Consider the following 17,206-nt stretch of genomic DNA (forward strand, 5'->3'; position numbering starts at 1 on the left):
CAAAATCACAACTTTTTTTTTGACAGCCACGCTCCCTCCACAACACCCACCAACCTTTCGGAGAGCTTCAGTTTGCCTTCTGCCTTGTCTGTGGTCCTTGGTTAAAAATAGTTTTCTGTTTCTATGGCTGTGCAGCCTGAACACTCAGTAATCTGTATTTTAAGCTGTTGAGTGGCACAATCATTGTAATATTTTCCAGTTTTCACGCACAAAGTTTAAACAATTTTAACACATTTCCATGGCAGTCTTTTTTTTAAAAACAAAACAGTATTTATACTATAGTCATGAGCCTGTATCCAAGAATGCAACTGCATGATTTGGATGCAAAGCTCTATAACTTGGATAAACAACTGATCAAGTGAACTGCTGTTTTTTTTTTGAAACATTTAAGTTTCTTTTCACTTCAAAGGAAAATTAACATTTCCTTTTCATAATTGCAATTTCACAGATTCCTAAGGATGAGCACATTCTGCGGTTTTTAAGAGCACGCGATTTCAATATTGATAAAGCAAGAGAGCTTCTGTGCCAGTCATTGACATGGCGCAAACAGCACAAAGTGGACTACCTCTTGGAGACTTGGACACCACCTCAAGTGTTGCCTGATTATTACACAGGAGGCTGGCATCACCATGATAGAGGTTACACAGAATGTTACCTTGCATATTACACTAGGTTTTCAGAATGTATGTTTGAATGCTGTTTGCTTAAAAAGAGCTAGAGTCTATTAAATGCCCAATTATCTAAAAGTATTAATGGCTTTGTACATAAACATGCAAGTGTTTGTGGGTTTATGATAGGGGTGTTTCTTTTAAATAACCACAGTACATCATGGACAGGACGATAACAATGCCTCCAAGATCAGTAACAGGGCATAGAATCATGGTTGAAATTTTCTTTCTAATGTAAGTCTAAAGTGAGTTTTAGGTGATTATAAACCTACTTAGCCATGTTTCTATTTTTGTAATTTTTGGATGTGTCTGTGGGGCAGGGGGTTTCATATTGAAGATGGGTCTGAATTTCCCTTTTAAAATTGTACCTTTCGCATTAATAGTCAATGTTATAAGAGACTCCTTAGAATTGAGAATTGAATAAGATGGCAATTGAACTGCAAATGATAGGAATTAATAAGTACTTTCATGATGAATTATCTAAACTTGGTACTGTACTACCTGACGCTACTCTTTTGTACATTTAAAGTGCATTTTGTATTATTGTCTTTCTATTGGGATGTTCTGAGGACTTAGTTTTTAAGAAAATACAACCTTGTTCTGTTTTGAAAAAAAATTAGGAGCAGAATTATGATACAGGGCTCAACTTCACTCTTTTGTTCAGTAAAGTTCATGGCTGATCTGATCTTGTCCTTGTGCACCGTTCTCCCTGTTCTAGGTGACCCTTGACTCTCCTATATTCCAAAAATCCAGTTTAACCTGGAGTGTGTTCAATGACTCAGCCTCTGCAGCTCTTTGGGTGGGAGAATTCCAACAATTAATGACTGAGGAAAAAAATCACTGTTTATCTCTGTCCTCTTATTCTGGATTGTGCCCCATGGTACAAGATTTCCCAGAGAGCATTTACTGAGTCAAGTCCTTCAGAATTTTGTACTTCAATAAGATCACCTGACATTCTTCTAAACTTCAGTAGAGTAGCCCTGGCTTGCTCAATTGTTTCTCATGAGGCAACCCTTATTGTCAATCTTCTCTGAACTGCCTCCAATGCAGTTAAATAGGGAGGCCAAAATTGATAATCCTTATGTTATTGTGTAAATTGCTGGTTCATCAAACTGATGTGTTCAAGGCTAGAATTGTGGAAGCAACAGTTGATTGCAATTACAGTCAGTAATAAAGTTGACAATATGCTTGCTAAATATTTCAATTAGGTGCGGTATGAAATAGAAGGCTAAACCTTAAAGACCTTTACCTTCTAGTTAATTTGCAAGTTTTTTGTCTGTTTTTCATATTGAAGGAGAGTATCTGAATTTGCTTAAGTTTGAAAACCTAAATTTTTAAATTCTGGAGGCTTGAAATCTTTTAAAATCATTCCATTTTAATTTTGCCATTAATAACAGGAACAAGTAATATAGTGGTACAATTTATTTTTAAACAGATGGGAGACCCCTATATATTTTACGACTTGGACAAATGGATACCAAAGGTCTTGTCAGAGCACTTGGAGAGGAAGCATTGCTGCGACATGTGAGTACACTTTAATCATTAAACCTAATTTCATTATCTCTAAAATGATGGATTCTGAATTAGTGGAATTGAGCATAATCAGCAAAAATATTGAGGCACATTATTAAGAATTAACACATGCCATGGCATAGTACTTTAACACATGGCTTTTATATATTAAGTGGTTTCTTCAAGTAGTGCTGTATGTGGAATCCTTTTTCTCATTTCACATTAATGATTTGTGGCTATTATGACCAGAATTGAAACTTGTCAAGCTCTCAAGCATGGGAGAGAAGAGAGGGGAGGGTTTTATTTTAATGCACTCTGAAATCGGGCTCTGTTGCAAGAGGGAATAATTGTTTGCTAAACCACCACTCGGTTAAGCCCAACAAATTCTGTACTTAAGAATTTTTATCATCTTTCTAATAAGAGCAGTAGAATAACTGTAATGCATGATTAGTTGTAATCAGCAGTTTTATGATGGATATTTTGAAGTAATTTGATTCAGTAAGTGAATGTTCATTGAGCAGTTGCAAAAATTTTGGTTGAATTGGCATGGTTTCCTGTTCTTCACCAATTATGTTAAGTACCACATAAGACAGTGCATTAAAATAATTTAAAATTATGTGACAAACTCTGCAGGGTTTATTTGAAAGCCCATTCACTTAATTCAGAAATGGCAATAAATTCAGTTTTTGGCCCAAAGGGGTTTAAACTAAAAGGAAAGCTTCCTTCAATTAAAAAAAAGTATTATTGTGCCAGGTCATCTTGGATCTAGCTGGTGAACAATAGTACCTGCTCAGCTGATGTAAAACTGATCCAGTGGCTGGCCAAATTGATCCTTTATATCATAAAGTCTCAGGTGGTGTATCCTAAACCCCTACCCTCGTATCTCCCTGATGCCATTTAAAATTAAATTTATTTGAACTGTTTAAAAACAAATTAGTTATTTATTTATGAAAAAGCAAGTTTTTAAGGTCTTTAATTGCTAAAAATTAAGCAATATTATTAAAATAAATAATCCAGTTTTGCTTGTCATTTCATTCAAAGTGGAAACCCCACTCAGATGAGTGAGGTTACACTTTTTGCACCAGCCTATAAAGCTAGAAGGTCAGAAAAAAGGGTCTTTGACCTGAAATGTTAACTCTATTTCTCTTCCCACAGATGTGGCTTGACCTGCTGACTATTTCTAGCATTTTCTGTTTGTATTTTAGATTTCCAACACCTGCAGTTTTCTTTTACTTTCTTTTTTCTGGATCTGATTCTATTAGTAGTATCTGTTTGATTTCTGACAAAATTGCTTGTTTGTCTGAATTCTTTGAGTGATTAAAACAGCTCATTGACTGCAGTCTCCCTGAACCACCTCACTTTGAGAGTAAAATTACATCAATAAGAAAATATAAAGACTAAATTACTATAAAATAATACAAACATTTAATTTGCATATAATTTACCTTCATGCAGATTTCTAAGATTGTACATCTTTAAAATCTGTGATATTAGTCAAAAGTGACATTAAACAATGAAACTTGGAAACACTGGAGATCTAGCTGTAGCAATAATGACAGAATGGTGTTCACTGTTTTGTAATGGTGACAGCTATTTTGGATTTCCACACATGTTCAATTTAACACAGGAAGGCTGAAGTTGTGTCAAAGGTTATGTTTTAGGAAATGAAATGGTTGAAGGAAGTAGTAGGGTAGATAAGAGAAACAATTTCTCTCGTAGGAAATCCCATAACCTTATGCATGACCTTAAAATCAGCTGGTGGCAAAGAGTACTTCATGGAAACTGTGAAACACGAGAAAACTTTCCACTTGACCTCCACCCTTGCCTGACACAAATCATTTGAGATTAATTCTTATTAAACAACGATTAAGGGCTGCAAAGCCAAGGCAAGTAGATGGTGTTATGAAGCATTTTCAACCCTGGTTTAAGTTGTTGGATTAGTCTGAAGGGTTTAAATGGCACATTTATTTCTATGAACTGGTCACAGGAGGGTATGCGGTCCTGATGCTTGGTCTTGATCTGAAACATCAACTATCCCTTTGCCTCTACAGATGCTGCTTGACCCACTAAGTTCAGTTTTTGTTGTGTACATTTAGCTCTCAGTTCAAAAAAAAATACACAGAAGTTTTCTTTTTAGATTGAGATAGTATTACCTCTGTGGTATTGTTCCAAATCAGGTTCTGTCTATTAATGAAGAAGGATTAAGACGATGTGAAGAAAACACCAATGTGTTTGGAAGGCCTATCAGGTAATTGCAAGTTTCAACTTGGTACCATGATGACATGGACATGGAACATAAAATAATTTCCTGTTTTAGTTACAAGAATATTTAACATTAGAATATTATAATGCTCTTTTATTAAAATTGTTGCCTTTTATTAATAGCTCGTGGACGTGCTTGGTGGATTTAGAAGGTTTGAATATGAGACATCTTTGGCGGCCTGGTGTTAAGGCGCTGCTGAGAATCATTGAGGTTGTTGAAGCTAACTATCCAGAAACACTTGGTCGATTGTTAATCCTCAGGGCACCTCGAGTTTTTCCAGTACTTTGGACATTGGTAAGTTGTTGAATTGATTGAGAAACAATTGTCTGTATTTCAATCACTTTACACTGAATATTGTGATTTTTGTGTCCTTTTTTGCCTTTAGGTCAGTCCTTTCATTGATGACAATACAAGAAAGAAATTTCTTATCTATGCAGGGAATGACTACCAAGGGCCTGGAGGGCTAATTGATTACATAGACAAAGAAGTGATCCCTGATTTTCTTGGAGGTGAATGTATGGTAAGAATCTACAACAACAAAGATGATTTAATTTGTAGGATTTAAGAACCAGTGAGGTGCCGATAATAAAATCTTAATATACGTGAACAGCATTTGTTCAATACGGAATGTAAAGGCACATCTGCAATTTTTGCTGGTTCACAGAAAGAGAAAAAAATAGTTGTTGATAAAATATTTTAAAACTATTTTGGTGAAGGGAAAAACAAAATTATGTCATGTGTTTCAAAGATTTCTGCATCTTATACTGTCTTCTGAAGGACCTGATTATCATAAGTATGGTGCATTGATTAATTAGCTTTGGAATTAATAGCTTATCATACAGATATAAGTAAGAGTATCATTATTCTAAAGGGTAAATTGTGTTGTCAGTTATATTTCATTTGTAGCCAATATAGACCCATACACTACTTTCAGGTGAAGCAGCAATTCAGTTGTATCTTTTGCGATTCAGTGTGCTGTATTCATTACTCACAAAATGTTCTTCTCTACATTGGAGAAATCAAACAGAGATTGGGTGACAACTTTGCAAAACACATCCATTCGGTTCAGACACCTTGCATTTCCAGATGTGTCACTTTAACTTTCTGTTGCACTCCCACTCTGACTTCTGTTATTGTTCTTGATCTCCTATATTGACCCAATGAATTCCATTGTAAGCTCAAATGAACAGCATCTCACCTGACTCAGCACCTTACAGCACTCGGAACTTAACATTAAATTTAATGATTTTGGGTAATAGACCTTTACATTTTATGTTAGAATTGGCCAATTCTAACACTGGGTTGTCATTCCTGAAGCAAAGGGCATTAGAACTGTTTTTCTTTCTCTGTCGATATGGTCTGACCTGCTAAATATTTCCAACATTGAGTTTTTATTTCAGATTTCCATCATCCACAGTGATTTGCTTCTCCAATGTTTGCTATCTCACAGTTCCCCATACTCTCTCCTCTGTTTTCATCAAATCTCCTTCTATTTGTATCTCCAGCAGGCAGATCATTTGCAGTCAACAAACCTTCAGTCCCTTCGCTCAGCCAGCATGACTGCCACCTGCCCTTCACTCTCTTGGCCTCCATCCAACCTCAGCCATTCCTTTTGTTCTGTGCATTCCTTCCCCTCCTTGCTTTACAACTTAATGTTTGATTTCTAACTTCCTACAGTTCTGAATGTGGTCAGCCTGAAACATTATAAAATAAAAACAGAAAATGCTAGAAATATGCGTCTGTGGGAAGAGAAACAGAGTTAATGCTTCAGGTCGAAGACCTTTTGTCAGAACTGGGAAGGAGATGAAAGAAGGGGATGGGATGGGGATAAAACCGGGGTGGACCATAAGAATAAGCTGTAAATAAGGTTATCTGGTTAATGAGTGGATGGGAGCAGTTAGGCAGTGAGAATGTAGACAAAAGAATGTAGGAGTTGCAAAATGCAGAGCAGGAATATATGCCTGGCAGCTCAGCCTTAGAATCTCTTCTACTCGAGGGGGGGAGAAAAGAGGAGAGGAAAAAAAAGCCAATATTACGGATGGACAACTCATGCAGACGGAGAAATCAGTATTGGGTCTGAAAGGTAGCAAAATGTCCTGACGGGAGATGAGATGCTATTACTCAAGCTTGCGTTGGGCTTCATTGTAACAGTTCAGGAGGCCACAGAACGGAGTGGAGTGAGATCAAGAATTAAAGTGGCGGGCAACAGGAAGCTCAGGGTTGCTCGTGTAGACTGAATGCCAGTGCTCCACAAGTAATCACCCAATCTGCATTTAGTTTCTTCAGTGTAGAAGAGAGTACACTTTGAACACTGGGTGATTGGAAGAAGTAAAGTGAATCACTGCAACATCTGGAAAAACTATTTGGGTTGCTGGATGGTGGGAAAGGAAGAGGTGAAAGGACAAGTGTTGCCTTGCCTGTGGTTGCAAGGAAAATGACTGTAAGAAGAAGGGGGGTTGTTGGGAACAGACAAGTAGACCAGAGTCACAAAGGGAGTGGTCCCTGCAAAGTGCTGAATGGGGAAGAGAGGAGAAGTTGTGTTGGGTAATGGAATCTCTTTAAAGGTGAGGAAATTGCGGCAAGTGATTTGTTGACTGCAGAGGCTGGTGGGGGTAGAAGGTGAGGACCAGGGGGATTCCATACTTGTTCTGTCCTGGAGGAGAGGGGGAGAGAGCAGAGGCATAGGAAATAAGATATGGTCCAGGGCTTTGTTAACAATGGTAGAGGGGAAGACATGGTTCAGGAAGAAGGAAGACATTTCAGATGGACCTGTATGGAAAGTCTCATCATTGGAGCAACAGTAATGGAGATGCGGGAACTGGGAGTCCTCAAGGAGAAACCTGAAACATTAACACTGCTTCTAATCCACAGATGTTGTCTGGCCTGCTGAGTATTCAGAGCTTGCTATTTTAATTCCATTTATGATTTCAGTTTTAGTAATAACAGTGCATTTTGATTTGTTTAAATTTGTCTCACCTGCATTACGGGCAGAGGTGCATTTCTAGAAAACAGACCATATCGCAATTTTCCATAAGGCAAAGTCGCTGCATCTGCACATGTGCCAAGAAGCCAGAGTTGAAAAGAATTAAATGTTGTTTATTTTTTTCGCATAAGAGCGAATTTTATTCTGTGTCTCAAATTTCTAGGTAGTGATTTGTGAATTCTGTAAGCGTGAATTTCCATTACCCTAACAGCCGTAATGTGGGGGTTGCCTATACTAGTTTTTCATGGGTTTATGCAGGTTAAATAGTGTGAAACGGGCTGGGAAGGATTAAGCACTTTCCCCCATGTTTCTTAGAGATATTCTTATACTGTAACCTTATGAAAATATTATTTAATGTTTTCACTTCAAGAAGGTCTTTTTTTTAAATTTTACGTAAAATTGGTCACAATAAGCAGTTCTACTATATGAAGTTATCTGCAAGCAACCCTTTTTTTCTTGAACTATTTAGAAATTGGGTTAAAGAGAAAGACAGGTCCAAATAAAGCAAAATTGGCTGGTTGTTCCTGTATGTTTGATTAAGCTTAAAGTTAAACAATACTACTCATTGGAACCAATAATGTAAGCAACCTTACATTATATACTCTGCTGAAGCATCTGGATTCCTTATAATGCAATGAACTAGGTGTTTTTCCTCTGTTTACTCTGTGGAATCTTGTATTAAATGTAAACGGAATGCACTCTTATGGGAGACCTGATATCTGCAATATTTTTGCCATTTGGCAGTAATGCTCCATTTTGGTAAGGTACATTGTTATTTTAGGATTTAAATATTTTTAAATGTGCAACAGTTGTTCAGGCTACTATGTAAATGCATCTGGTTCCACAAATCTTATTATGTACTTCCTGGGCATTCAGACTAAAATAAGAAAAAATAGATCTAAAAATCGTATCTAACAATGTTTTAATGCATTTCCTGTAGTGTGAAGTTCCAGAAGGAGGTTTAATCCCCAAGTCTATGTATAGAACACCAGAAGAGCTTGACAATGATGACATCAGGCTTTTGACTGAAACTATTTATCAGTCAGCAAGTGTTTTCAAAGGATCGCCTCATGAGGTAAAGTTGTTCCTTTTCCTTCAGCTATTCAAAATTTTATATTCTTAATTTATTGCTTGTTCAAATGTTGTTTTATCTTTAAGACTTGTCCCCTAATAGCTAAGAAAACGTGGAGCATTTCTGTAGGAAGTTGATATTATATTCTTTTAATTTTTTTTTCCCAGATATCAATTGAAATAGTGGAAGCATCTTCTGTGATAACCTGGGATTTTGATGTGTTAAAAGGAGATATTGCCTTCAACATCTATCATTCAAAGCGAGCACCCCAGCTACCCAAAAAGGATACTCTTGGGGCCCATGGTATTACGTGCCCTGGAGGAAATAATGTGCAGCTTATAGATAAGTCATGGCAACTCGGAATGGATTATAGTATGGTGGAGTCGCCACTGATCTGTAAAGAAGGAGAAAGTGTCCAGGTCAGTTTTGTTGTCTGTTACATGGCCTAGTTTTAGTTTGGGACTTCAGTCAAGATAGTGGGATTTAGTATATTCTTTGTCGTTATATGCAGTTTAAATAGTGCTTGTATTTTTTTTTAGAGAAATAAAGACGTAATCAATTATTTTTCAATCTTCTTTTGCTTACAGGGTTCACATGTAACAAGATGGCCTGGTTTTTATATACTTCAGTGGAAGTTTCACAATATGCCTTCTTGTGCAACAACCAACCTACCTCGTGTAGATGATGTGCTGGCAACATTGCAGGTCTCATCCCATAAGTGTAAAGTTATGTATTACACTGAAGTTATAGGATCAGATGATTTCAGGTAAGGGATATACAACAAATTCATTACTATATCTACACAGTGCTATGATCATTACCAAGTGCAAATAAAGCTACCCTGTAGCTGAATCTACTTATGCTGTAGTTCATAGTCTGTCCCTGTTTTTCCACCCCATATCCTGGTTTCTCATGTTTGATTAATTCTGGACTGATTAATTCATAGGCTTCTGCAGTGAAGTGCAGAGGGTGGAAGGTGAAGACTGAAAATGAAATGCACTAATATACTGCAGATGACTTTCCTTTTGATGAAATGCCTTCAGCTTGTGTATCTCAACACTGTACCCATATCCTAACCGCTCTCAGCCCTCTGCTACAAAAGTCTCAATAAGATTAGAAACAACTACAAAGAATTGCAAAAAATAGTTTGTTTAGTGATTGCATCAGTTCACTGAAATATTTGTAATTAACTTTCAAAATTTGCAATTATTTTAGCCATACATTTAAAACTGATAGTAATTCATAGTGTTGGTATGTAACTTGCTTGCTGGCACAGTAGAATCCTATTTGTTTCTGGACTAACAACCTAGAAGCCTGGACTGATGATCTGGAAACTTGAGTTCAAATCATAATGTGACACCTGGGGAATTTAAACTTACTTTTTATTCGCAAATGTTCTAATCAAGTAATTTTTATTAATGGTGACCAGGAAGTGGTTGAATTGCCTTGATAACCCTTGTAGTTCATTAATGTTATTTAAGAGAAAAATGAAATCCATCACATTTACTTTGGCTTGGCATGTATAAGTCATTTACCATAGAAATTGGTCCTTCAGCCCATTGAGTGCACATTGACCATCAAACACCCATTTTCACTGATTTCATTTTTGCAATTCTCCCCACATTCCCATCAATACTCCCCAGATTCTACCACTCATCAACACAAGGGTCAATTAACAACAACCAGTTTACCTACCAGTCTGCACGTCCTTGGGATGTAGGAAGAAACTGGAGCATTGAGGGGAAACCCATGTAGTTACAAAGAAAACTTACAAACTCCACACAACATCAAAGGTCAGGATTGAACTTGGGTCGCTGGAGCTGAGAGGCAATGGTTCTACTAGCTGCACCACTGTGCCACCCATATTGTGGCTCACACACAGCAATACGGTTGACTCTTTAATGGTCAAGCAAACCATTTGGTTTTATCAAAACTCTGAGCACTGAGGGAGTATAGCTGTAGTCTGACAACATTAATCACCAATTATTTGATTGAAAATTCATGCATTTCCCTTATTATTTGTTACCAAGATCTGGGCATCACTGGCAAGTTTTATTGCCCATCCTTAATAATCCCTGAGAAGATAAGTTTGCTTTCTTGCTCCACTGCAGTCCCCTTAGTAAACGTATTCCCATGGTGAGCTTAGAAGAATTTCAGTATTAAGATCCAGTGAAGATCATGAGAAACAGCAAGTCAGAAATGTGCATGACCTAAAGGAGAACTTGCAAGTGGTGACCTTGTGTTTTGGAAACCACAAATGTGAAAGGTGCTGCTGGAGAAGCCTTGATTTGCTGCAGGATGTCATAATGTTGTGGAATTCAGTTCCGCTGCTGCTAATGGCCCACAGCACCATTATGGACACCCAATTTTGAGCAGTCATAGCTGCTCTGAATCTGTTCTATAAGACCATAACAAAAGAATCAGGAGAATTGGGCTATTTGGCCCATTTGAGTCTGCTCCACCATTCAATCATGGTTGATTTTTTTCAACCTCATTCTCCTGCTAAACCAAATCATTTGACACATTGATAGTGCTATGGTGGAGGATGTTATCAGTGTGCAGAAAGAACTTCATGAGAATAATTGGTATTGGCTTATTATTGTCACTTGTACTGAGGTACAGTGGAAAAACTTGTCTTGCATACTGTTTGTACAGATCAATTCATTACACAGTGTATTGAGGTAGTACAGGGTAAAAACAATAAATCAGATAAAAACAATAAATGCAGTGTTCACTTTATTCTCATGGACAGATGCATTTGCAATAGGTAGCTTGTTAAGGATATAGTCATATAGGTGTTGATTCAGTTGCTCTTTGTCACAAACCCAATCTATCACACGTCATCGAGGACTTATCCAGCAGAGTCAGAGGTGGTGCTACCACAGCAGCCTTTATCAGCTGAGGGAGAATGCTCTCCACCCAATGCTTAACAGCAGGATATACTCTTGTCTGTGTTTGACCTGATACCATGAGACCTCATAAGATCCAGAGATGATTTGGGGCCACCCCATCCTGACTGTAAACTGCTGGACTGTCTCCTAGTGGTTTTATACTGCTAGTGCAACAAGGTACAGCCAAGGGCTACTATTGAAGGATCTGGGCAATCAGCTGAAAGCTGCAATTCTGTGAGTATGACCATTTCAAGTTGTTGTTTGGTTCCCCCAATTTGAAGGCCAATTCCCAGCTCTGAGAATGAATTTGCAAGATTAACTGGGTTGGGTGTGCCTTTGTCACACCTGCTTGATGCTGGTGTGTTCTTGTAAATTGAATGGTTTGCTGGGCCACTTAAGAAGTCATTTAATAGGTAGGCAACCATTTGCTCAGTGTGTGAAGTCACAAATGACCAGACCAGTTAAAATAATTGGATTTCTTTCCCTGAAGGGTGTTTGTGAACCAGGTGGATTTTTAATGGCGTTTCGATTGTTTCACGGTCACATTTATAGATTTTTAAAATATATATTTAATTAGCCAAATTTAACTTCCCTAGCTGCTCTAGTGGAACTTGTGTTTGTCACTTCAAGCCTCTGAATTACTAGTCCAGTAAGATAACTAGTACACTTCCTGTTGCATACCTGAATTTCTGATGTATACTTCTGTTGGTCTGAGACATCTCTTTTAGTCTCGATTTTTTGACGTTAGATGAGGACAATAGCAAGTAACTTGTGGGACATTTGTCAAAAGTAAATAAAACTAGCTGGACCTGCTTGATCAGCTGTGATTTGGACCTGGCTTGTTTTTTAATAAAACATTTAGATTATCAGGTCCAACTAAACCGAATGATGCTGGTACTTTCTTGTATATTTTACTGGAGGTGAAAATTGATTCTTCAGCACTTGCAATTCACAGTTGAGTGTTACCTTCGAAAAGTGAAGGAAGTTGAAGGAAAAAAAAATGTTAGTAGCTGACCAGGTCTGTTATTTTTAATTAACAGATTTTAGATATTAGTAGACCAAATTATTGAACAGAAGATTAAGAAGTCTGATGCAGATGTTCAAAATTACAAAGAATATAAATTATTAGCAAAAAGAAACCCTTTTCATTGTTATCTGTCATTTACTAAGGCATACAAACCTAAAGATTTTTACTGAAAGAACAAAGTGGAAAGACTTTTTAAAAGGAGAATCGATATTTAAATGTAGGAAGAGAAGAGGGGACTGGGACTAAGTAGATACTACTTTAAAAAGCTGGTATAAGACCAATGATCAGATGAATCTTTGGTCCTGTAAAATTCTAGGATTTTATATACAGAAATATTATAAAAATAGTTAAGGAACAAAGGAGGAGATTCCCAATGAAAAAAATGCAACTGTTATTTTATGAATATGAAAATATTTGTTTTGTATCAAAACCCACAATCAAATCATATTTTTTTATTTTAGGGGGTCCATGACAAGTCTTGAATCTAGTCACAGTGGCTTTTCACAACTCAGTGCTGCTACAACAACATCCAGCCAGTCACATTCCAGCTCTATGATCTCCAGGTAGTGATTCAGAATGACTGCAATTAAAAACGAGTACCATACAGGACAATTTTTGGTGATAGCTGATTTGTAACAATGGTGCAGCTCAAAAAAGATCATCAATGCAACCTGTACAATCAGTTCAATTCATTTTCTTTGTATCTTTCATTTCTTCCTTCACTTATATATTGATCTTTGTGAATCTGTAACTTGCAATCAATTTTTAAAATAATGCAATTTTTAGACAAATGCCATTAAGATGTAAATATTTACAGTACTGCAGTTTCTAACAATAATACATTTTAAAGGTAGTACTGTACTTTAAATCCTGCCTGCTCTGGAAATATCAAATTGTTTCTCACTTATGACTGTCATTACAATGCGTTGGGTAAAAAAAAGCACAAGGTCACAAAATGAATATCTTGTATTATTCTAATCTTGACACTTAAAGGAAAAGTTGTATAAATAGAGTTATTACAAGCACATGCTAGATACAGGAAGTGTCTCTTACACTTGAACCAGATGAATAATTGCTTGGAAGTGTAATGATGCACTTTTCAGATTTGAAACTTGACTGAAGTTATGACTAAACATTTGTTTTTTGAGTTTGAATAACAGTTTCTATAATTTAGTTATTAATATATTCTGAAACCTGTAGTATTCCCTTGAAACAAAATCACTGTTAACATTTCTGTTGGGTTTATCTGTACTTCTACATTGCATATCAGTCCTTATGGAGCAATACATGTTACCACTGGTTTGGTAATAAATCATTCACATATCCTTCAAGTAGTCTCTTTTTAAATAATAAATGTCTAAACTGAAATGCTTGTGCTGGTCTTGCTTTCCATTTGTATTTTTGCAGTTTTGCTCCTTTAACATTTTTTTGTTAAAGGAACAAAACATTTATAAACATGGACTTGAGGTTACTTAGTGGGTTGGTGGAGCAGATATGCCATCCTGATTGCAATTCTGGTACTTGGCCTAATGATATGGGCCTTCGCCAGTGGTGGCATTTTCCATTCCTGTGCCACTGACTGTGACAGTCCTCATGCTGCACTTGTGGACTCCAGGACAGTGAGAACTGATACAAGTAGCCTGCCTGCTGATCCTGCAAAAGGTTAAACCTGGTGGAGCTAGTACAGCAATCCCCATCCAAATGAACGAAAAACATTGCTGGAAAAATTAGTTGTTTTGAAAAGTTTCAATGTTTTTAATTGTTTTGCAAATGCTTAGTACTTTACTGTTCATAGGACCTGTTAAAATAATTTAAAAGATTAAGTGCTACTGACCATTTTGATGTCTTTGACATTCATGAGCATTTGATGGCCTCATTCACATTGACAGCTTTACCAGTGTTGGAATGGGGCAAAGATTGGTGTGGCCTAACCAGTTGTTATAATCAATCCATGAGTGCAGTGGTGTTTGCAATGTTGCAACCAACCATGTTTAAATGGGAGCCTGGCTTCCAGTGGCAGATTGCACCAGATGTCATACTGGACAACAGAAGATCTGTCCCAAAGTTGAAACAAATTTTTAATTGTTTCACAAGAACTAATTTGTGCACAAGACAGACCTCTAAAAGTTGAGCACAGCAGGAATAGTGTAAACTATAAAATTGTACGGCTACTGCTGTCAACATGATTGGCAGATTATCAAATACTTGGTCTGTTTAGAATTCCCTCAAAGAAGGGATAATGCTACTTTTAAGATGACCATCAACATTCTTTCCTGATGTTTGAATGGACAGAGGCAAAGTTGTTTTATTGGGGTTATTTTCAAAGGATTGAACACCAGATGGTGCTATATTTCTTAAAGTTAAGAGGAGCCTGTCATATTGTGTCACTAGAAACATCAGTCAAGAAAACTGACTTTTAGTAGATGTTCATAATTCAGATGTAAAACTGATTTTAAAAATTCAATTAGTTGGGTATTGAAGTGGTCAGACATGGAGAAATGACCCGAAGGATTAGCTTTCATATTATATAACAAAGTGTAGTGTATGACAAAAATATATTTCTAACCCACCTAATAAATACGTAATCTAGACTATGTGATAAGAGATACCAAAAGACCCCCATGAAGAATGTAGTAATTGGAGGTAACTGACTTGCCAGTACCATCACCATGGCAATCAAGCCTTCCTGAACAAAGGGATACCTGAGGCATGGGACCAGACTCTAACCAAAGACCGGGGTTTGTGTGCACAAGATGATCATGAAGGAAGGCTGGTGTCAGAAGTGATTGATCATGCCTCGTCTTGCGTTGGTCAAGAAGTGATAGCAGAAAGCCAGTGTTTGGTGAAGATGTTTTCCCTTGTCTCTAAATATATTATAAAAAATGCCATGTTTTGCCCAATTGGAGGGAATGTGCAAACTGCACCAATTAGGTAAACAAACTTCCCCCTCTCTTCAAGGTGAAAGATTGATAAACTGAATACTTTCTTGTTTGACCTGTGTATGGAATGTGTGGGTGATTTTCTTTCTCCACAATGATATCAAAGAAATGGTTTGTCAGTGAAAATAGGATGCATCTATATATTGAAAACAATGTTTTAAACTTGTGTGAAAGGCAAAATAGACATGCATTGCCTACAGTTTTATGCATTTTGTTACAGTAAAAAGAACTATGGTCTTTATCTAATACTTCTATTTGGGAAGCTTGTTGCAAAACTTTCTACAAAGGCTATAGAAAAGAATCTGCTCCATTGGTAATGTCCCTGGTTGTTTATATTTGTCCAGGGTTTGAAAAGCAGACTCAAAGGTTGTTGCATATGGAGTTTCAACTTCCTGTTTTGGCAAGTGCCCTCTTTATTAAAGGAAGAATGAAAGAGGAATATGTGCTTTTTATTTTCTCTCACTTGGGGTAGGTCAAAGTATTTCATAGCTACTTGAATAACTACTTGAAGTGTTTCCCAAAAAGCTGGAGGAACTCAGTGGGTCAGGCAGCATCTATTGGAGGAAAATGGGCAGTCAATATTATGGGTTGAGACCCTTCATCTAGACAATTTCCCTCCATAGACACTACCTGACCTGCTGTGTTCCTCCAGCTTTTTGTGTGTCGCTTCAGATTGCAGTCTTTTATATCTACTGTTTCAAGCGTATCTGCTGTAATGGGCAAATGCAGCTGTTGAACCCCTCACATAATACTTTCCTTGCAGAATCCTTGACTAAGTGGAAATAATTTGCATGGTCCTAATTATGCTGATGGTCACCTCACCTGCACTTAAACACTCTAATCCCACTACTCTTTGGAGTTTTGTTTTAAAAGGATTGGAGGTAAAAATAACATGATAACACTAGATTATATCAAAGTTTTCTATGAGATATGTATCAATATCTTGATTTAAAACATTTGCTCTTCTGAGCCACATTAACCTTCTAAATTTGGCTGTTATCACTCATCTATGCATGCCTGAAACCTGTTCTTTGTTGAAAATTCACCGTGCAGTTTTGCCTCGCATATAGTCAACAATATCTGCTCACAGACCAAACTTATGCTCCCATGCATAAATTCTGGTATGTCATTTTTGGGGTATCATGTTAACTTATCAAAGGGTTAGGAAGATCTTGGAGTGTCACGAACCAGCAACAAAAGAAACACACTGAGCATGATTCAGTGTTAAAAACTATTTTATTAAATCACTATTTATGATAATACGTAAAATAAAAGTAAAAATGTTAGTATGTTAGAATTCAAAAATGTTAAACCTTGAACGTTAACCCCAAAAACTAAACTCTTCGTGTGTGTGTGTGTGTGTGTGGCAAAGTCCCAAACTCCCAAGTTCAGGAATGGTTCTTAAAGTTCAGTTCCGCAAGCCATAAGGTGAAACATGAGCAAGGGCTTCTTCAACAACCACCGTTGTCTGAAGATAAGACGTAGACGTAAAGAAACAATGAGAGAGTAAATACGAAATCCAAATGTTCCACGATGGAACCCAAACGACACTTCAGTGTTCACTTGGTAGTGACTTCCTCACCCCGAAAAGCATCCGAATCGTGGTTGTCCACACACAAATACCTGTTTCCTTCTACAGGTCAGCAACAAAGTGAACTCCACTGGATTACTTCCAACTTCCATACATGGATTTCAGTGGCAGACACAGTTATTGTTTCTCATCCATCGATAGAGAAAACTAGCAGGCTGGTGTCTCTCTCCCTTCTCTCTCTCTCCTTCTGACTTCTTCAACAACGTCATTACGTCCTTTATCTTCTATTGACGTAAGCACGCCACACACACACACACACT

The 17,206-nt window shown here is 37.1% G+C and overlaps 1 protein-coding gene across 2 annotated transcripts in view; it reads left to right on the forward strand.

Annotated features, from left to right (window-relative positions):
* Positions 1-13,784, forward strand: part of LOC127579815 (SEC14-like protein 1) — a 40,808-nt gene extending 27,024 nt beyond the window's left edge. For both annotated transcript variants that reach the window (XM_052032767.1, XM_052032766.1), the window contains exons 8-16: positions 449-638; positions 2,104-2,192; positions 4,358-4,428; positions 4,566-4,737; positions 4,829-4,963; positions 8,367-8,501; positions 8,666-8,917; positions 9,086-9,264; positions 12,878-13,784. In XM_052032767.1, the coding sequence (XP_051888727.1) occupies positions 449-638; positions 2,104-2,192; positions 4,358-4,428; positions 4,566-4,737; positions 4,829-4,963; positions 8,367-8,501; positions 8,666-8,917; positions 9,086-9,264; positions 12,878-12,983 (1,329 nt within the window). In that variant the 3' untranslated portion in view covers positions 12,984-13,784. The remainder of the gene's footprint in view (positions 1-448; positions 639-2,103; positions 2,193-4,357; positions 4,429-4,565; positions 4,738-4,828; positions 4,964-8,366; positions 8,502-8,665; positions 8,918-9,085; positions 9,265-12,877) is intronic.
* The last annotated feature ends 3,422 nt before the right edge of the window (positions 13,785-17,206 follow it).

This window comes from Pristis pectinata, chromosome 18, assembly GCF_009764475.1.
Source record: "Pristis pectinata isolate sPriPec2 chromosome 18, sPriPec2.1.pri, whole genome shotgun sequence".
Lineage (NCBI taxonomy): Eukaryota > Metazoa > Chordata > Chondrichthyes > Rhinopristiformes > Pristidae > Pristis > Pristis pectinata.